This window comes from Molossus molossus, unplaced genomic scaffold (assembly GCF_014108415.1).
Source record: "Molossus molossus isolate mMolMol1 unplaced genomic scaffold, mMolMol1.p scaffold_m16_p_3, whole genome shotgun sequence".
NCBI lineage: Eukaryota > Metazoa > Chordata > Mammalia > Chiroptera > Molossidae > Molossus > Molossus molossus.
Genome location: NW_023425366.1, coordinates 96280244 through 96302289, shown reverse-complemented (window position 1 = coordinate 96302289; position 22046 = coordinate 96280244). Strand labels below are relative to the sequence as shown.

Below are 22046 nucleotides of genomic sequence, written 5' to 3'. Positions count from 1 at the left end.
TCACTGGCGAATATGTTCTCCCATTCATTGTTTTTTGTTTCATTTTGTTGGTGGTTTCCTTTGCTGTGCAGAAGCTTTTTAGTTTTATATAGTCCATGTGCTTATTTTTTTCTTTGTTTCTCTTGCCCTAGGTGATGTATTGGTGAAAATACTGCTACATAAGATCTCTGAGATGTTACTGCCTATGTTTTCTTCTAGAATTTTTATGGTTTTATAACTTACATTTAAGTCTTTCATCCATTTTGAATTTAATCTTTTGTATGGTATAAGTAGGTGGTCTAGTTTCTTTCTTTCTCTCTCTTTCTCTCTTTCTCTCTCTTTCTCTCTCTCTCTTTCTTTCTCTCTCTATATCTCTCTTTCTTTCTTTCTTTCTTTCTTTCTTTCTTTCTTTCTTTCTTTCTTTCTTTCTTTCTTTCTTTCTTTCTTTCTTTCATGTACCTGTCTAATTTTCCCCACACCATTTACTGAAGAGACTGTCTTTACTCCATTCTATGCTTTTGCCTCCTTTGTCAAATATTAATTGACCATAATGTCATGGGTTGATTTCTGGGGTCTCTGTTCTGTTCCATTGATATATATGCCTGTTCTTGTGCCAGGACAAGGCTATTCGTTTACAGTGTCCTTGTAGTATATTTTGATATCTGGTATTGTGATCCTCCCAACTTTGTTCTTCTTTCTCAACATTGCTGAGGATATTCAGAGCCTTTTTTGGTTCCATACACATTTTTGGAATATTTGTTTTAGATCTGTGAAATATTCTGTTGATATTTTAATAGGGATTGTGTTGAATCTTTAGATTTCTTTGGGTGGTATGGACATTTTAATGAAGTTAATTCTTCCAATCTGTGAACACAGTATATGCTTCCACTTATTTGTATCTTCCTCTCTTTCTTTTTCCAATGTTTCTCTTTCTGAGATTTTATTAGTGATATATAAAAATTTCATTGATTTCTGGATGTTAATTTTGTATCCTGCTACCTTGCCAAATTTATTTATTTATTTATTTACTTACTTACTTATTTACTTTACATCCTCACCCAAGGATATTTTTCCATTTATCTTCAGATAGAGTGGGAAGGAGTGAGGGAGAGAGAGAAAGAAACATCAATGTGAGAGAGATACATCGATTGGTTGCCTCCTGCATGACCCCAATCAGGGCCAGGGACCAAACTGCAATCAGGGTATGTGCCCTTGACCATAATCAAACTCGGGTTTGATTCTCATTGGTCTTCAGGCCATTGCTCTAACTGCTGAGCCAAACTGGCCAGGGCAGAATTCATTTATTAAATCTAGTAGTGTTTGGTGGAGTCTTTAGGGTTTTCTATGTATAATATCATGTCATCTGTGAATAATGACAGTTTCACTTCCTCCTTTCCAATTTGGATGCCTTTTATTTTTTCTTCTTGTCTGATCACTGTGACTAGGACTTCCAGGACCATGTTGAATAAGAGTGGTGAAAGTGGACATCCTTGTCTTGTTCCTTATTTTATGGGAAACACTTTTAGTTTTTGCCCAATGAGTATGATGTTGGCTGTAGGTTTATCATGTATGGCCTTTATTATGTTGAAGTATAATCCCTGTATTTCCGCTTTGCTGAGACTTTTATCATAAATGGGTACTGGATTTTATACAATGCTTTTTCTGTATATTGATATGATCATGTGATTTTTATCCTTCATTTTGTTTATGTGACGTATCACATTTATTGATTTGCGACTATGTACCAACCTTGTATCCCTAGAATAAATCCCACTTGGCCATGGTATATAATCTTTTTAATGTATTGCTGGATTTGATTAGCTAATATTTTGTTGAGGATTTTATCATCTATGTTCATCAGGGATATTGGCCTGTAATTTCCTTTCTTTGTAGAGTCTTCATCTGGTTTTGAAATTAGAATAATGCTGGCCTCATAAAAAGAGGTTGGAAGTCCCCTCCTCTTGAATTTTTTGGAATAGTTTGAGGAGGATCTATTTTTAGTCTTTTATTGGTTACTTATACTTATGTTTATTTACCCATGTTTTCTTAAGTTTATCAATATCTGTATATTTGCCCCTGAACAATACAAATACTCTCATATCCCTTAATCTTATCCCATGAACCACCTCCATTATGTTGATATTGTCTAGAAGTTAGTTATGTTATATGAATATACATATTTTTCTTTTGTCTAATCTTTGTTTTTCTTCATTTTTATCAAGACATAATATATATAGTTAAATTCACAGATCTTAAATGTATAATTAATTTGGACAAATGTAAATATCTATATAATCATCACCCAATTCAAGATAAAGGACATTACAGAATGCTATAAATTGTCTTTTATCCTTCCAGTCAATTCCTTTCAGCAGGGCCAACTGCTACTCTGTCTTCTATCATCATAAATTAGTTTGTTGCTTCTAGAATTTTTTATGAAAAGAATCATGTAATATGTACCCTTTGTGTTTGTTGTTGTTGCATTTATCAGTTGTTTATTTTATTGGTGAGTGGTATTCAATTTTATGAATATATCAAAACTTGCTTATTCTTCTATTGGTGGGTATTTGCTTTTTTTTTTTCCAATTCAGGAATATTATGAATAAGGCTGCTATCAACATTCTCACATAAGACTTTTGTGGACATGACTTGAATTGCTTGATTATAATTGCTCCAACAGTGTGCTGGAACTTCTCCACTGGCTACCTGAACTTCTACAAAATCCTTCTCATCCATGAATGATTGTCAAAGTTGGTGTTCTTTGACGGGATAAATGGTAGAAAACTCTTACTTCACCAAGTTTATTTCAGTCCTTCTGATTTTACATTTTTATCTACCTAGAGTCTTGGTCACGTACCAGATGTCTAATAATCAAGTGCAGGCTTCCACAGACCTATTCATCAGACAGTTCAAGTGGCACAAGATTGTGGTTGTGGGATCAGTCATTGCAATATGGGTAAGTATGCCTCTTTTCACTTGTCTTTGTCCATCCATAGAGCATGAACCAGTTATTTACATCTAGACAAACGAGGCTAAGGGAAGCTCTCCATTTTGTCATTTCATTTTCCTGTTTCTAATCCAAGAACAGAAGTGTCATGGAGGGCTATTTCATAGAAAGAAATGAGCACATTGTATTAGGGAGAAGTAGCTATCACAATATCTAAACACTAGCCCAAACGAGTTTGTTGGAGGGGAAAGTAGAAACTTAAGCTGTCCCTTCTCATATATGTGAGCAGTGTTATTTCTTTTTTTTTTTTTATCCTCACCCGAGGACATTTTTCCATTTTTTGTTCAGGTAGAGTGGGAGGGAGAGAGAGGAACAGAGAGAGAGGGAAACATCGATGTGAAAGGAACACATCGAGTGGCTGCCACCCGCACGACCAACCAGGGCCGGGGACAAACTGCAACTGAGGTTCGTGCCCTTAGCGGGAACCGAACCTGGGTCTCTCAGGACCGCAGGCCGACGCTCTAACCGCTGAGCCAAACCGGCCAGGGCAGCAGTGTTATTTCTTATGTGCTATACAATCAGTTGAAAGTTAATTAGCAGTATAACTAAATAGTTATGCTGCCAGTCTTCTTCAGGAAAACAATTTAAAAAATTAAAAAATAATAATAATAAAGAAAACCTAAGCTATCCATGCTTTCTCTTTTCCTAAGTTATTATGTTTCTGTCCCAGTTCACCTGGCTCCTTTCCGGTTCTTAAACTTGAGAAGGCCACTATAACCTCCATACCTTGTCTCTAAGGATACTCTGCTTCCTCTGCCTACCTGGTGCATATATAGGAGTTTCCTTTTCCTCTTGGTTCTGCTGAAAAAAAGCTTCTTAAAAAAGAAGATTTACCAAAAATAACTAGGGGGAAACAATCAAAAGAGAATTCAAATATATAAATCTATGTATTTACAAAGGAAAATCACTTGGACAAAGGACAAAACATTCTTTGTTTTCTAGACCAACTCAAGTCTGTATCAGAGAACAGGAGACATGAATTTAGCAGGGAAGTGCTATTCAGAATAGAGTTTATATCTTTTTTTTTCTTTATTGAGTTTAGTGAGAGAGGAAGGGAGAGAGAGATAGAAACATCGATGAGAGAGAACATCAACTGGCCGCCTCCTTCATGCCCCTCACTGGGGATTTGGCCCACAACCTGGGCATGTGCCCTGATCAGGAATTGAATCAGCAACCTCTTGTTGCATGGGTTGGCACTCAACTACTGAGTCACACAGACTGGACTAGAGTTTATATGTTTTTTTAATCCTCACCCAAGGATATTTTTTGCACTAATCTTCAGATAGAGCAGGAGGGAGAGAGGGAGGAAGAAAGAGAGAGAAACATTGACGTGAGAGCAACACATCGATTAGTTGCCACCCACACAACCCCAGGGCCAGGGACAAACTGCAACCAAGGTACGTGCCCTTAGCAGGAATTGAACCTGGGACTACCCAGTCTGTGGGCTGATACCACTGAGAAAAACTGCCAGGGCTAGAGTTTATGTCTTAAGGGACATGATCCTGGCAGAGGAACAGTTTACTCTCAAGACCCCCCAGGAGATGACTTTTCCTGATATGACTATAGAGCAATAAGCCCTTGGGCCACCCTGCCCTCTTGTATCCCAGGACCTCTTCACTTTCTCCCCATCAACCAGGCAGTTCTACACTAAGAGGAAATTCAGTTTCTTCATCTACTGTCTTATATCTGTTGAAATCAAGGTCTAGCCTAGTTATGGTCACTAATATTTTGCTCCTTCACAAATCAAGTTCTCTCTCTCTCTCTCTTTCTCTTTTCAAATAATAGAAACCTGTGTTCTCTGATCACTGCTGAAATACATTAGAAATCAATAACAGAAAAAAGTCTAGAATGTTCAAATGTAATAATAAGAAAACAAACAATCCAATAAAAAAGGATTTGTACAGATACTTGATGCATGGACAAAATTCTTTTCTACTCTTTCTGATGACAAGTGACAGATCTTTGAAGTTTTTATCTTTTTACACAGTCTCTGTTCATTTGCTTTGATTCTGTTGTCCATATTAGGCTTTCTTCAGATGTATTATTATACATGGTTGTCTATTCATTTCTAAGAGTGAAGCCTTTGGAAACATATGAGTGGGGCTTGTCAACAATGGGCTTCACAGTAAGGTGATTGGGCTAACAGGTTTATTGAAGAACCCATGTGTTAGTACTTTTACATCTCTCCCCTTGGACAGATCAAAATTCTCCTCTAGCTATTAATCTTCTAGGAGTTGAGACTGGGAAGAAAGCTGGGGGTGATGTTGGGAAGGGAGGGGAAGATCTAAGCATTCAGTACGTAAATGTTCTGCTCCCTGGGAAGGACTCCCCAGACGTTGTTTTCCATGGTCCTTCGCTCCATCATCTGATGGATAATGGATACTGGCTCCATATCCATTATCCACCTCAGTCACATCTGAAGTGGACACTGAAGAAGTGATATCAAATGCAGCAAAAAACCATCAGTTATCTAAAAACAGAACCTCTAAACCAGGCTTTTTTTTTTTTCTGGGAAGCTAGTTTACTAGCACATTACCTCAGAGATCCCTCAATTTCAAGGAAGATAGGTCCTTACCCAAGCCCTGGGGATTTTAATTAAAATTGGTCTCAACCAATCAAGATAATGTCATTTTCCTAGCTGTGGTGGCCAACTGACACCTGCTAATGTAATATCAGCAGGAGGAGGTCTAAGACGGTTGCAGTGTAGGAAGACACCAAAATCACTCCCTCCCATTAGCAAAATTTAAGCAGAAGTCTTCTGGGTGGAGCTTCTGGAGAAATGTTGTGGGTGTTTTTGTTGTTGTTGTTGTTGTTTCTAATTAAAAGGAGAAAATTCACCAAGTAATTCCCTGTGTTCTTGTTGGTACATGGACATGAGCATTGGAGGTACAGTCATCTTGCACCATGGGGCAACAAGGACCATGATAAAGATCGTAGTTAGTCTGGATTATGGATGACATTGTTGAGCCACTAACCATCCCCTGATGTCCTACTCCTGGGCATTTCTTATGGGAGAAAAATAAGACCATCATTCTCAAGCCACTATGTGTTGGATTTTCTGTAATTTGCAACTAAACCATTCCTAGCTCATATAACTAAATTGGTTGAGCTTTTTTTTTTTTTTCTGAAACTTATTTTCTTTTTAAAGTTAACATTCTTTGTGTAAATTGCCTATTTATATACTTTGCCTATTTTTATAGAACTATTTGTCTTTTTCATGTTGATTTGTGGCCATTCCTCCTGTTTTCTTGATGTAATCCTTTGTCTATTATATATGTTGCAAATGCCATATTTTGTCAATTCTTAGATGTTTATTTTTTCATACTTGAACATTTCTGAATTTGAGGTGTGTTTTATAAGTTATGGCATCCCATATTGCAGTTGACTGGGGGCAGGGTTGGCTTTGACGTGATCATAACCTGAGGTATGCTTGCTAGGAAGCCAGTGAGGCTGAAGTTTCAGAGTCCTTTACTTACACAGATCTCTTCAGGACCCTGGGAAGGGTGCTAACATTATCACGTGTTTTTGTAAATTTTATAGTAAAATATTTTAGTCTCATTCTGTTAAGGTCATGTATCTTTCTATTACAACTTCCTCCATGTCAGAAGATGTTGGAGTGGTCACAGGCTTTTTTTCTTTTTTAGAGCCCATTAAGGGAAGTTTGAATTGAGGAACATTTAGTTTTTATTTAATGTGATTTTAAGTCATTTTTGTGTGTACAGTTGGCCCTCATTTATTGTGGTTAATCAGTTTTAGACTCTACGGCAATAAATGAATTTCCTTGAAGTAGGATTCTTTATTTATATGCAGTCATCCCTCGCCACTTCGTGCTTCAACTTTCATGGCTTCACTCTATCGTGGTTTTTTCAAATATAGTACGACTGTAGTTAAGTTGTAGCTAATTGTCTTGGTAAAGGAGTGGCTTCCAGGAACACTCCTATTCCACACTGTGTCAACCCAGCATCATGACACAAAGAAAGAGCCAGAGGCCCTATCATGATATGAAAAGAGCCAGAGATCTTATCATGATATAAATGTTTCCTGTGACACCCACCACCAGAAGTATGTGGGTAGTGGAGGAGCAACAAGATTTAAAATGGCCTTTCCCTTCTTATTGCAAGATGGTTGATGCATCTCCAGGCACTGAGTTCACATCCTAGGTGGAAATAAAATCGGGGCAGCACACTGGTCTCTTTTATTGGGTGAGTGAGAACTGCCCTGATATCTCTCATCAGATGTGTCCTTTTATCTTATTACCCAGAACTGGGAAACTCTCAAGAAGATTGAGAAAGTGTGGAATGTAAATGTCATGATTGGCTCAGACCAATAATAACATATTATTATGATAATGATAATGTATCACATTTGGCTTTCTTCTGCCCCAAACAAAAATGAGATGTTGGATAGGCAACTAAGAGTGTCAATCAGAAACACCCTCCCCAAGTCTAGATCGTTGGAAACCTGCCTTTAGGAGAGCCTAGATCTGCACAAGAGACACACATATGCAGAATCACTGTCTCACATATGCAGGTCCTGAGAGTTCAGAGATGGATGAAGAGAAAAAGAAGCGAGAAAGGCCTCCAGGGTCAATAGGACTTTCATGTTATCACCACACCAGACTCATACCCACTAAATTTAGGAAAATGATAGCAAATTCCCACTTGTTGCCCCATAGTAAATGAGAAAACAAAGTTCCCAGAGCCCTGTACTTAATATAATCCAACCTCTGGTTTTGCTAGAGACCAAAGCTGAGCTTCAGAGACAACTGAAGGTAAGACAGTAGGCAAAGAAGAGAAAAGTTTCTTGATTTCAGCCTCACCAGACCACTAGTTGTTCTGCATAGGTTGTCCAAAGTCTACAACCTATGAACTTAAATTGTACTGAGGAATTTCTCCCACTAAGAACGATTGTAGCCTATGTTTACAATAGCAGTAGGGGAAATCCACTTCTGCATGCTGCTTCCTCTTGCAAATGATATGATGTGGGATGTTTCCTTCCTTTAGAAAAACGTGAAAATGTGCAATAACAAATTTAAAAAGCATGTGAAAATGTGCAATAACAAAACTCTCATCATCAGATCTTACTTGAAGGGCCCATCTTCCCCGTATCATGTATGTTTAAAACATCTTAATTTCCCATTTCCCACTAAGTTTTGTGGTCCTGATACCCAATTGCTGCATAAACTGTGGGTTCTGCAAATGGCACAATGGAACAAAGTCTATCGCTGTATCTTTGCCTTCTGTGCTCTGTGCAAAGGCTGTGGCTACTCTTTCTTGCATGGAAATTGCTTTGTCCCATGAAACATGCCTCCTGGGGGCAGCTTTTCTCTCAGCCCCATGTTGGTTTCATCTTCAGCAGATTCCTGAACTAAATCTGGTGACTCTGAGGTTTTTGCCTCATTTTAGAAATATTTTCCTATTCTTCCCTATACTAACCCAATATGTGCCCAGTAAGAAAAGGGGGGAAAACTATATGTCCAGTTTCCATTACAGGCAAGAGTGGTCAATAAGACATAAACAAAAGTTGTTCAGTGGGACTTCTAAAGCTATTTTGCTGCTATGCCTTTCCTCTTTCCTGCTGACTCCAAAGTAAATATGATGGCTGGAGCTTCAGCAGCCTTCTTGGGACCAAGAGAGAAATGTCAAGAAATCAGAGACCTTGCTCTTATGTCCTATGACACTGAACCAAGGCCACCAATTGTCCACTCCCAGACAGTTATTGTGAGAAAAATAAACCTTTGTTTATACCACTGATGGTAGTATCTGTTACTACCAGTCAAAAGCAATTCCTAACTAACACATTTGCCTTTCTTCTGCTTTTGCATTTTCTAGTATTTGAGTAATCTGTGTTACTCAATGTCAGCAAAAATATTCCTGTGTCACATCTTTCTTTGTAAAAGATTTGTTTCTGGTGTTACATTTCTCTCCATTGTTCCCTAGTTACTTCAGAAGGTTTTCAACTATGCTTTTAATATAATAACATGCTTTGTAAATTATTCCGTTTTCCTCTCATATATTATGGCCTTTATATATCATATTTTTTCTTCACATTCCTTTTTTTTTTTTTTTTTTTTATCCTCACCCGAGGATATTTTTTCTTTTTTTGTACAGATAGAGTGGGAGGGAGAGAGAGGAAGGGAGAGAGAGAGAAACATCGACGTGAAGGGACACATCGAGTGGCTGCCACCCGCACGACCAACCAGGGCCGGGGACAAACTGCAACCGAAGTACGTGCCCTTAGCGGGAACCGAACCCGGGTCTCTCCGGACCGCAGGCTGACGCTCTAACCGCTGAGCCAAACTGGCCAGGGCTCACATTCCTTTTTAACAAACCTTAATCTAACCCTAGAAAGATGAAGCCCCTCAAGCTGACTTGGGTGGAGGTGATATACTTTGAAATACAACACAAACAAACCCATACGTTCTCTTGTCTTGGTAATCTAACTCCAGTTTTAGGAGCAGATTCTTAGGTCAAAGTCAACAGCAGATGCCCAGGTTTTTTTTGTTTGTTTTGTTTTGTTGTGTTTTTTTTATCCTCACCTGAGGACATTTTTGCAATTATCCTCAGATAGAACAGGAGGGAGAGAGAGAGGAAGAGAGAGAGAAACATCGATGTGAGAGAGACACATCAACTGGTTGCCACGTACACAACCCCAACCGGGGTTGGGGACAAACTGCAACCGAGGTATGTGCCCTTAGTGGGAACCGAACCCTAGTCTCTCTTGTCTGTGGGCCAATGCTCTAACTGCTAAGCAAAACCAGCCAGGTGATGTCTAGTTTTTGCTTGCTGAAACCCAGGCAGTTAAAAGATAGCTTCAAGACTGCAGTTATATGCCACAATGTGCCTGTAGAGACCAACGATCTGTGATTACAAAAGAACTTACAACCAGTTTAGGGAGGACCTAATTGGAGTATAAACTTGAAATAATTTTAATTCTTCCATTTGTTGCCATCAACTGTCTGTTAAATGCTATCCTTCCCCTGGGCTTCCTTAACCATATCTCAGTCTAATTCTATAACTTTTTTTAAAAATATGTTTTTGTTGATTTTCTTTTTAGAGAGAGAAATAGAAACATCGATGTAAGAGAGAAACATCAAGTGGCTGCCCCCTGCGCACCCCCCGACAAGGGATCAAGCCCACAACTCGGGCATGTGCCCTGTCTGGGAATCGAACCAGGACCTCTCAGTCCATGGGACAATGCTCAATCCACTGAGCCATGCTAGCTGGGTATAATTCTATAACTTTTAAGTTAATTTTAGTTATTATATCAGTTGATTTTGGTTCTCTAAGACTCAGTTCTTTTTTTTTTTTTTTTTAAGACTCAGTTCTATTAATTTGCAACTTCAACTTCATGTCCTATATAAAACTTTCCTCCTCTGTCCTTTTCCTTCTCCCTCCATCCCTTCTTACCAAATTCAGCTAAGGCTCCAGCTGATTTTATTTGGGGAGAGAGGCATGCTCTGCTCACACATACCTTTCTCATTCCTTTGCCCTCTTTTTCCCCTTTGATAATGGGTAAGGAAACCAAGAGCTGGAAAAGCAAACAGGCTCCTCCCTGTTGCTAACCTGAGTGAGGTGGACATCCCTTCCTGCTGACTGATCGTAGTTGCTGACAGCTCATTGACTATTGGCTTGAGGAAGGAGTGGTGGCTCCAATAGGTTCTGTGGATGAAGGACTTAATCCCAATCACTCCCAGAGTCATTAGTAGTATCTTGTGGTTCTCCATCATATCATATCTCATTCCCCCATTGCATGTGTCTCTTGGCCTCATGGTATGTGGGTCCCTGGTAAGACTATGACCACCCCAGTTCTTGGTCACAAACTACACCAGCAACTCCTACGATATGACACAGGAAAATCTAAATTCCAGGGCTTTAATTAAGTTCCTCTTGGATAGGTCTCAATGAGATTTGCATGAAAGAAATATCTCCTGCTGCTCTTCCCCCTCTGTACCAGTTCTTCCTCCTTTAAAAAAAAATATTTTTGTAGATTTTTTTAGAAAGAGAGGAAGGGCGAGGGAAAGGGAAAGAGAAAGAGAAACATCTATGTGAAAGCGGAACATCCATCAGCTGCCTCCTGCATGCCCCCTACCAGGGATCAAGCCCAAAACCTGAGCTTGACCTGGGATCAAACCAGCAACCTCTTGGTGCATAGGACAACATCCAGCCAACTGAGCCACATGAACCAGGGCTAGTTCTTCCTTTTTTTTTTTTTTGGTATGTGCCCCTAGTGGGTACTGAACCCGGGACTCTCTGGTCCGCAGGCCAATGCTCCAACCTCTGAGTCAAACTGGCCAGGGCTCTTCCTTCTTAATATACCTCCCAAATCTTTTTTCCTGCTTATGTTGATTTTATCCAGGAGATATGTAAGGAGAGGTATTTGGGCATCCCCAGTGCCCTGGCTCTTGTGAGACCTGGGAAAATTAAATGGCCAGGCATGTGTATATATAACCTAATGTTTATGCTATGGGAAAAGTCTGAGAAAGGAGGTCACGATCCTTGATGCTAAGGTGTAGTCAGAGAATAAATCAGATGTAGGGTAAATAAATGTTAAAGTCCATCAGATGCTGATGGGCCATCAAACTAGATTGACTTACTTTCCTAGGAGGAATTACTAAGCATTTGTACTGTGATTTTGAGCCATATGGATGTTTCCTATGAGGCAAGGCCAACTTAGGTTTGTATTTACCTGAGACTTGGATTTTCTGTTGGGGGCTGGAAAAAGCTGTAGCCACAGCCTAATCCCTTCCCAAAACCCCCATTCTATCTGCCCATGTCTCTCCTTTGTGCTTCTGGTATAAGGAAACCCCAGGACCCATCATGTCCAGTCCAGCCATTGTTCCTCCTTCCATGTAGAAAGGAAATTCTCCTCCTAAATCCAGGATGAAGATATCTAGTAGAGACTAGGTTGTGGAAAGAGAAAATAGGAGGGGAAGGTAGACTTACTCTAGGTTTTGGAGTCCAGAGAAAATGATGGCCTTGTAAGGAGTGGGGAGGACTAGAGATGGGAGAGTGGTGTATCCAAGCTTGGACCTCCTCTGGTGGCAGTGGGATTGTGTGTGTCAGAGGTGAGCAGGTGGTGGGCAGAAGATAGCAGGGACCAGAAGGCAGAAATACTATTTATTCTCTGTGGGATTTAGCAAAACCCACAGGCATATGGTTTTAAACATGACATGGTGTTTGCAGATATGTGTGATGGTGGCTCAGACAACAGCTTTGGGTCAGAAGTAGCAAAAGGCAGGTCAGGTAGGATTCCTGCCTGAGACCCACCAGGCAGAGGAGGACTACATTTGGTGAATTAAGAACTTCTTTTTAGAAAAAAATATGAAGAGGCAAAAATCACTGATAGATTCCTCTTTTTCTCCCTACAGATCTTATATATCAGGGTTTCCTGGCCTGACAGTGCTATCCCTCTGTCCCCAAGACCCCACCCTGCTTGCAAATCCTCTGGCTCTCTCCCTCAGAAGCTCCCGGACCTGACCCACCTTCTGAACTGGCCTCTGACCCTAGAAGATGAGGGGGACCTTTTGGCCTCCACCAGCCCTCAGACCTCCACCTACCACCTGAGGGGTCCCACTCAGGCCAGCTATGCCCTGGGAGGCTACCTGGAGGCTGTCCTTGTGGCCAGAGACCATCGGGGCAGGCCCAAGACCCATGGTGGAGATCTGTTTCGGGCAAAGCTGCTGGGTCCCAACTTGAAGGCAGGGGTCCCTGGGGATGTCCAGGATCTGAAGAACGGCACATACCTGCTATCCTTCCCCCTTTTCTGGTCTGGGCAGGCCCAAGTGCGAGTTCGGCTAATCCACTCCAGCGAGGCAGTTGGGGTTCTGAGAAGAATCTGGAGAGATCAATGGGCCACAGTCGATTTCATGGGCTATTTTCGAGGACCCACAGGATATGAAGAAATTGTGACTTGTAATATTAACCCTCTATTAACTGGAGAGGAAGAGTCTACCTGTCACTATAGGGATGAAGATTCAGGAGAGCTCTGGTTCTGTGCTCGACCTCCCACCCTGCCCTGCGACTCGCTGGTGGGACATTCAAGTGGAAATTACTGGAATGTGACCACACCACATGAGGAGGCTCTGCTGGTATGGTAAGAAACCCAGCATTCTGGGATAACTGCCCCAACTCCTGAATCCTGGCCCTTGAGTCTTCTGCCTGAACCCCTGCCCTTATCATTCATCTATCCATTCCTGTTATATACACGTTCTGAGCATCTATTATATGCTCATGACAAGTGCTGACTACTTATATATAACAGTCAGCTTCCCTGCCTTCTACACATCTTCAGTGAAGAGACACATGACTTTTCAAAACATGAAGTGTAATAAGTGCTTAACTATATGCACTGAGTGATTTGAGGACATGAAGCAAGGGTACTTCATCTGGTCTCTGATGGTCAGGGCAGGTGACAAGTTAGATGAAATTTGAAGGGGAACCATGGACCTCTGGCAAAAGGGAAGTGTCCTAATCTTACTTATGACCCCTGTATGAAGAAATGTTAATTTAGAAGTCACCAGCATATATGGTCAGAGAGTAGAGAGGATGGATGTGACCCCACTGAGTGAGACAGAAACAGAGCCTGGAAGCCAAGAAAATAAAGGCTGAGAGTTGCCCTCAGTCTTAGGGAGCAATTCTTCTAGGTGAACAGACAATGGAAGTGAGGGAGAGGAGACCGTGAAAACAGATTTGTTCACAGTGAGCCCCTGCTTTCCTTGAGATCTGAGGCAGGGCTGGTGCTGGAGAGACCCCAGGGGTGAGGGAAGTGGGAGATCCGAACATCTGGTCTTTAGTAGAGAGGCAGTAGGGTAAGGAGGCAAAAACAGGGTCCCAGAAGATGGCTGGGGGGTGTGGGTGGGTTGGAGAAGAGCAGAAGTAGAGAGATACCCCCTCTGAGGGGGAAGGAAGAGAAGAAGCCATGGCTGGAGACAGAGCTACTCAGGTGGGAGAGCTGGCCTGTGAGATGGCTGATGCTCCATGGTCCCAAAGAGCATGAAAGTTATCACTGGCTGCTGTGAGGACTGGAGGAGCCAGCTGGCCTGAAGCACCGAGGCAAGCTGAGCTGGAGACACCTGAGGTGCCAGCTCCACCAGACACCCACCTCTGGAGGCTCTTACCCGCGCTTATTATCTGGGGAATTCCCACTAGCATTTACCTCCTCACATGAAAATTTAGCACCGGGACCAATTTTTATGCTCCCTTTGGTCAGAAAAGGAGAACCACCTATATGTTTTGGCATTGGTGGACTAGAAATAAATCTAAGATTCAATACAGACATCCTGGTCTCAGGAGGTCACCTGGAGGTAAAGCCCAAGAGTCTGCAGCGAGACTGTGAGGTTTGAATCCCTTCTCCAACTGTTACTGTTTGCCAGCTTCTAGTCATGTAATCTCTAGCGTTACTTATCCTCTCTGCACTTCTGTTCTCTCATCTGTAAGAGAAATAATAATAATACCACCCTCATTGACTTGTGATGAGGAACAAATAATTTTTGTAAAGGGCTTAGAACAGAGATAGCACATATTGGGTTTGTCAGCTCTTATCATCTGATCTCAGGCATTTGCTTCTCTTGAGCCTTACCCCAAACCCAGCTCTGTGCTGCACATTATCCAAAGTCCTGGAGGTCCTGGGAAAAGGAGAGCAAGGCAGAATGACTTCATCCCTCAGGAGCTAACAGTGTACTGATGGGAGACAGGCATTAAACAGATAACTAAACATGTGACAAATGTGTAGTGGACATAAATTTACAACCACAAGGTCAGGTGTTTTCTTTACATCAACTTTAGTTTTATTCTGAGGACCTCTGCAGCAGGGCTGATGGGGAGTGTTCTCCTTGTCTAGGGTCCTGCCAAGAAACTGACACTTGACCATGAGGGATCTTTCTTTCTTTAGTCAACTGTCCACAGTGGTCACTCCAAAGTGCCTGTTGTCCAAACCTCTGTGGTCTTGGGCTTTGCTAGGACAGGCATCTCCAACTGAATCCAGAGCCCCTGGGATAATCCCACACCTGCCTCCTGAAACTCTATCCTCTTTGGGGCACTAGAGCCCTGACACTCTTAGGACAGGCCATGCTTAGACATCTTTCCAGATTCCAGAAATATTTTCTTGCACTCCCCTTCCTTTCTGAAAGCAAATTCCCTTCTCCTTCTAGGACACAACCTCTTCAATCGGTCCATTCCTTCTTTCAGCAAATTCTTACTGAGCACCTGTTACAAGCATGGCTCTGCTATAGACACTTGGACAACAGCAGTGAGCAAACTGACAAGGACCCTGCCCTGATAAAGCTTACATATGACAGGAGAAAAGGATGATAAACAATAAATATAACAATAAGTAAACTATACAGAATCTTAGAAGATTCTAAGGGAAATTTTAAATATGGAGGAGGTGCCCTGGCTGGTTTGGCTCAATGGTTAGAGCGTTGGCCCGCAAATCAAAGGGTCATGGGTTTGATTTCCAGTCAAGGGCACATACTTGGGTTGCAGGTTTGACCTCAGCCCCAGTTGGGTCATGCGGGAGGCAAGCAATTGATGTGTATCTCTCACATCAATATTTTTTTTATTTCTTCTCTCTCTCTCTCCCTCCCTCCCTTCCACTCTATCTGAAAAAAATGAAAAAATATCCTTTGGTGAGGATTAGCAAAAACAAAATAAGGGAGCTGGGATTGGGAGGAGAGTGTAAAAAAACAGAAAAAGAAAAAAGCAGAATAAAATATGGAGGAGGTGAGGATTAGGAGTATGTCCAGGGCAGGTTGCAATGTTAAACAGGGTGTAAGGGTAGACCTCATTATAAAGGTGACATCTGAGCAAAGACTTCAAGGGGATGAGAGAGTTGGCCAAGGATATACTTGGGAGAAGAGAGTTCCAGGCAGAGGGAGTGCAGTAGTGTGCCTGGTGTGTCTGAGGAACAGCAAGGAAGCCAGATAGCTAGATGGGGTAAAGAATAGGGAGGTGGTGGGTGAAAAAGCTAACGAGGTTAAAGGAAGGACATGGCATAACTAGGAAGAGCTCTGTAAATATGTTGATTTTTGCTGTAAGGTAAAAGGGATTATTGTAGGATTTTGAGCAGGAGATGGACTTGATGTGACTTACATTTTTAAAGAGTTTCGTGGCCCACTGTGTTGAGAATGGACTGCAGAAGGTTAAGGGAGAAACAGGGAAAACAAATGTAGGCAGCCTTGACCTCGGGTTGCAGTGGTAGAGGTGTCTAAAGTGTATTCTAAGGGCAGCACCCATGGGATTTTCTGAGAGAAACGTGGAATGTGCCAAAAAGTGAGAACTCACAGATGGCCACAGGGTTTGGGGCCTGCTCACCTATAATGACAGATTTGCCATCAGCTGAAGTGGGGAAAGCTCTGGATAGGGCAGGTGGGGGTGCAGATCAGGAGTTTGGTCACATGTATCAGACCTCAAGTGGAGACACTGAGCAGATGGTCAGATACACAAGTCTGGAATTTGACAGAGAAACTGGGCTGTGATAGTTAAAGTCAGGAGGCTGAGTGAGGCCACCAAGGGAGGGCAGGTGATTGAAATAGAGGAGCAAGGACTATGCCTGGACACTTCAATATAAAGAGGTTGGGGAGAAGGGAGGCTAGCATAAGAAGCTATCAGGAGAGGCAACCAAGAGGAGAGCATGACTCAGGGAGGAGGGAGCTACTGCTGGGCTGACCATGGTCAGGAATGACAAGGGCTGAGAACTGATGTTGGATTTTTCCATTTCTGAGCATGAAAGTCCAACTGAAATGAGCTCAGTGAGACCAACAGGAGAGTTAAGACTTCTTGAAAAAGGCTCTAATCACCTTCTGGTATAAATCATGTTTTTAATGTTCTGTATTTTGTGATGCTTTGACATCTTGGGGCCTTGTGGGACTGCCCCTCCTCAGGGTTAGCTAACTCCTAGAGATAGCAAACAACTTGCCTTGAGCGCACCTTTGATATAAACCCCCCACCCCCACCCCTGAGTCCACACTACCTCTCCTCCTTCTTTTATCTAACCAGACACCATCTCCCTGCCTGAAATCAACCCAGTGCCAAGTACCAGACAACTAGAGACTACCTCTATAGCCCACAGCCCACTGAAATTATTAAAACTATCCAGTCTTACTAAACCCACTCAGCTGCTTAGCTTTCCTCACCCATTTCTTCCCACAAAAACCTCAATAAAGGATTTTGCCCTGCTCCTTATGCCTCTTGGCCAACCCTGGAGCTTCCTCCATGTGGCCTTGCATAGTGTACCATGCCTCCACCTCTCAGGACTATAGCACACTATCTTTTTTCCGTGGCAATCATCTCCTGGCCTATTGACCTCACCATATCTAAAGAAAACCAAAATCCTGGGTACATTTTTTCTTTCTTTTAATATGTTCTTATTGATTTTTTTTTTTTTTTTTTTTTTTTTGAGAGAGAGAGAAAGAGAGGAAGGTAGAGATAGGAACATCAATGTGAGAGAGAAACATTGATCAGCTGCCTCCTGCATGCCCCCTACTGGGGATCAAGCCCGTAACCCAAGCACGTGCCCTGCTGGGGAATCAAACCAGCACCTCTCAGTCCATGGGACTGACTCTCAATCCACTGAGCCACACCAGCTGAGCAGTCCTGGGTATATTTTAAAACATGTCTGCTTGCCCAGCCAGTATGGCTTAGTGGTTGAGCATTGACACATGTACCAAGAGGCCACTGGTTCAATTCCTAGTTAGGGCCCATGCCCAGGTTGTGGGCCAAATCCCCAATGGGGGACATGCAGGAGGTGGCCAATAGATGTTCTCTCTCACTGATATTTCTCTCTCTTTCTCCCTTTTCTTTCCTCTCTCTCTAAAAATCAATAAAGAAAAAATAAATAAATAAATAAATAAGTAAAATATGTCTGCTTTCCACACTGATGAAATCCCTGAGGCCAGGAAATTTTTAAAACCTGGATCCCTGAACTCCAGTTCCTAACCCTCTCTTGCCCCAAAGCCCTCGCCATCTCCCAGGAGCCCTAACACTGGATAGATGCCCTGACTTTGACAACTTTTTTCCAAGAACCCCCATTTCATCTTAGCCCAGAATTCCTTTCTATACATATTTCCATTAAGGGCTCCCTTCTTGCGAATTGGTTTCTCTTCAGGAATGTGACAGACAAGGTCCTCCCTCAGGATATTTCTCCAATCTGGGTGGCCAAGGAGAACAATAGGAGTCTGGGTAAGTGACACTGGAGCCTACAGAAAAGGCAGCATTTATTCCATGCCTGTAGCTTTAGTTTCTTCTGCATCCACTGATTGTTTTGCTTACAAACAATTGTTTACAGTGCCATCCCCCAAACAACTGTGCCGTCCTGGGATCCCAGGCCCAAAGCCTTCTGGCTTCTTCCACCAAGGAGTGTGGCATTCTCTGTCCTGCTCTGGTCGCTCCTTCTCCACTGCTGACAGTATCCTTGACTGCCTGGATGGCCACATTGTCCACATGATGGGGGACTCTACACTCCGGCAGTGGTGGGAGTATCTGCGTGACACTGTGCCCTGTGAGTAACCGTGAGGGGAGAGGGCAGGACTCCTAAGAGAAAAAAAGTGGAACCAGGGCTTTGAGAAGGCAGAAAACATCCATCTTGTCAATGAGGCAAAATGCTTGGATTCAGGAGAGTGATGTGGAAGAACAGGACACCTGGGTTTGGGGCACAGCAAGGGATGAGAAACAGTGCCCAGGTTATGCATAATCTCAACAATTCAGTAGATGATCAGAGACTCTAACAGGAGAGTAGGTATTTTTTTTTTTTTTTTTTTTATCCTCACCGGAGGACACTTTTCCATTTTTTGCTCAGGTAGAGTGGGAGGGAGAGAGAGGAACAGAGAGAGAGAGAGAAACATCGATGTGAAAGGGACACATCGAGTGGCTGCCACCCGCACGACCAACCAGGGCCGGGGACAAACTGCAACCGAGGTACGTGCCCTTAGCGGGAACCGATCCTGGGTCTCTCAGGACCGCAGGCCGACGCTCTAACCGCTGAGCCAAACTGGCCAGGGCGAGAGTAGGTATTTTTAATGAACCATGAATAGATAACCTTAACTGGGATTAGTTATTTCCTTGGGGATACTGGAGGAATAAAATTGAAATTTTGGAAAATAATTATAGAGAAATCAGGGTTTTTGTCTTGTGACATTTGGGAAACACTAAGTGTTTTTAAGCAGAGTTTTCAGTTAGTTGGCTAGATTGAAATGAAAAAGAAAGACCAAAGACAATTGCATGGTCAACCTGTGAGGTGACAAGAAGCTAAATTGGTACAGAAATAGAGTGCCAGCAGTAAAGGAAGTATTATGCTGGAGGAATTGACTGTCTTGGTTCTGGAATGAAGGGAGATGATCAGATTACTATTGATAACCATAAAATGAACTCAGAATAAAAGTCACTGGGGTGCTTACTGGATGTGGGGGCAAGAGACAGAAGTGAGAGAAGATGATGTATTTATTTTATACCTTTCATATTGGGTTATAGAGGTGGCAGGAGAGGAGGTTTCTGGGGAGCATGTAGATGAGGCATTTGAAGACATGGGATTGGAAATGAATTAACACGTCTGAGTTTCAGACAGAGTTTTGGTATTTATTCCTCTGAGGATAGAAGTTCAAGGAGGTGAGAGTACCACACAGGGGCTTTGCCTTTCCGGCACAAATTCCATAATATAACGTAACAGGGATTAAGGAATATGCTTTATTGGAGAAAAAGGCAACATGAGAGCCAAGGAAAGAAAGAGCATCAGCTCCCAGCCCCATCCCCCACTTGTCCTCCCACCATCCTACAGAGAGGTGTGCAGGGCCCACAAGGTGGGTCTATGCTCTCATGGAGGACACCCCACACATACACCATAGTTCTTTCTACTTACCTACAAGCAGGAGAGCAGCTTTGTTGGGCTTCTTGGCACAAGATACATGTGGGCTGCCATTTGTTTACAGAAGTTGGAAAACACCAGCTGCCCCCACCTGGAGACCTTGAGGGATGCCGTCTACACTCCTGCTTGAAGGATTGAAGTTCCCAGGAAGGTTATTCTGGGTGCAGTCTCTCCCTTTGGGAAAAAAGGGAGCTCCAGTCCCAACTAATTCAATGTTTCATCAATGTCCAGTGACTTCCCAGGGTCATTTTGGGACAATTCTGCTCATGGCTAGATGGAGTTTCCTAGGCAAGAGATGTTTTTAAAGATAAATGGAAACGCCCTGGCTGGTTTGGCTCAGCAGTTAGAGCATCAGCCTGTGGTCCAGAGAGACCCACGTTCAGTTCCCACTAAGGGCGCATACCTCGGTTGCAGTTTGTCCCGGCCCTGGTTGGTCGTGCAGGTGGCAGCCACTCAATGTGTCCCTTTCACGTCAATGTTTCTCTCTCTCTCTCTCTCTCTCTCTCTCTCTCTCTCTCTCTCTCTTCCTCTCTCTCCCTCCCACTCTATCTGAACAAAAAATGTCCTCGGGTGAGGATAAATAAATAAATATGGATGGAAGCTCATGATAGACGGTTGGGAAAACCAGAGACTCAGATAGCTGATCTGCCACCTTTATGTGGAATAGAGAAAAGTGCCCCTCAGTGCCCACACAGCCATGGGGCATGCAGTGGGGCAAGCAGGCAGGGACTTCGTGCAAAGAAAGGAAGGGTCTTTTCCTGCAGGTGTGTCTAGCTCTCTGTCAGGGCACATGACCAAGAAGACAGACTGTATTTCAGAAGCCTCTGGCCCTGGCCGGTTTGGCTCAGCGGTTAGAGCGTCGGCCTGCGGTCCTGAGAGACCCGGGTTCGGTTCCCGCTAAGGGCATGTACCTCGGTTGCAGTTTGTCCCCGGCCCTGGTCGGTTGTGCGGGTGGCAGCCACTCGATGTGTCCCTTTCACGTCGATGTTTCTCTCTCTCTCTCTGTTCCTCTCTCTCCCTCCCACTCTACCTGAACAAAAAATGGAAAAATGTCCTTGGGTGAGGATTAAAAAAAAAAAAAAAGAGAGAGAGAAGCCTCTGGCCCCCTAGGCTGGCCACCATTGTGCAAGGACAGAAACTGGACAGCCTTGAGTCTCTAGCCTGGCTCAAGTCTTCATCCAGGGGTGGCTGAAGGCAGCCAGTGAATGAATCTGAGTTGGAGTGCTAGGTCTGAAAGGAGGCTATGGAATGTGACAACACACTGCGAAGAAAGCAGAGGGGTTCCAAAGGAAAATCAATGAGACAAAATACTACAAGGAGCCAGGGAGGTGAAGGACTGAGAATAGGTCTTCAGATTTGGTAACTAGGAGGCCACTGACAATATTATAGATTCAAGAGAGCATAATCAGGTGATTGGGCCATAGAATGATAGAGGAAAATGATGCTAGATCTTCTGTATTTTTAAATCAGGAAGTGCAATCTTATATTAACCCCTAAGCCTCCTCTCTCTGCCTCACACAGCTCTGAAGTCCATGGAGCTACACTCCACGTATCAGACAGGGCCCCTAATGGCGGTGGAGACCACTAGGAACATAGTGCTGCACTGGCGAACCCACAGCTGGCCCCTGCGCTCCAGACGCACACCAGTGGCCTCCCTGCACTCTGTGGTTCGGGAGCTGGGGGGCCTGGCTGGGGGCTCCCACACCGTGGTGGTGCTGGGGCTGGGCGCCCACTTCACCACCTTCCCTCCATCCATCTTTGTGCGACGACTGGCAGGGATCCGGGCAGCTGTGGCTGCGCTGCTGGCCAGGGAGCCCCACACTCTTGTGGTCATCAAACTGGCCAACACCGGCTACAAGTCCGTGTATGGCAGTGACTGGTTCACCCTCCAGGTGAACCGACTCCTTCGAGCTGCCTTTGCTGACCTCCGTGTGGCCTTTGTGGATGCCTGGGAAATGACCTCCAGCCTGGCTCTGCCCGACCGCATCCACCCAGTGCGGCTCATCGTCCGCAATGAGGTGGACTTCCTCCTCTCCTTCGTCTGCCCCACCTAAATGCTTCTGCCTTCCTTGGGCTGTGTGAGCGGAGAAGTAGTCGTGATGATCAAGCCTGCAAGCTCTGCTTCTCAGCCCACTGTTCCTCTTCTCTGACCTCTTTCTAATACACGGACCATAAAAACAACCAGCAGGAATTGGGATATAGG

The 22046-nt window shown here is 43.4% G+C and overlaps 1 protein-coding gene across 1 annotated transcript; it reads left to right on the top strand.

Annotated features, from left to right (window-relative positions):
* The first annotated feature begins 2827 nt into the window (after positions 1 to 2827).
* Positions 2828 to 21897, top strand: LOC118642798 (NXPE family member 3-like). Its single transcript, XM_036280749.1, has 5 exons — positions 2828 to 2935; positions 12357 to 13081; positions 18092 to 18165; positions 18272 to 18484; positions 21365 to 21897. Exons 1-5 carry the CDS (start codon positions 2840 to 2842, stop codon positions 21895 to 21897), a joined length of 1641 nt encoding a protein of 546 aa, XP_036136642.1. The 5' UTR covers positions 2828 to 2839.
* Positions 21898 to 22046: the final 149 nt, after the last annotated feature.

What these genes read in the sequence shown, in the direction of transcription:
- LOC118642798 (XM_036280749.1), top strand. Translation starts at nt 2,840, where the DNA reads ATGTCTAATAATCAAGTGCAGGCTTCCACAGACCTATTCATCAGACAG. An exon ending in GAGGAGGCTCTGCTGGTATG is followed by an intron (nt 13,082 to 18,091) that starts GTAAGAAACCCA and finishes GTTTCTCTTCAG; the next exon opens with GAATGTGACAGACAAGGTCC. An exon ending in GGAGAACAATAGGAGTCTGG is followed by an intron (nt 18,166 to 18,271) that starts GTAAGTGACACT and finishes AATTGTTTACAG; the next exon opens with TGCCATCCCCCAAACAACTG.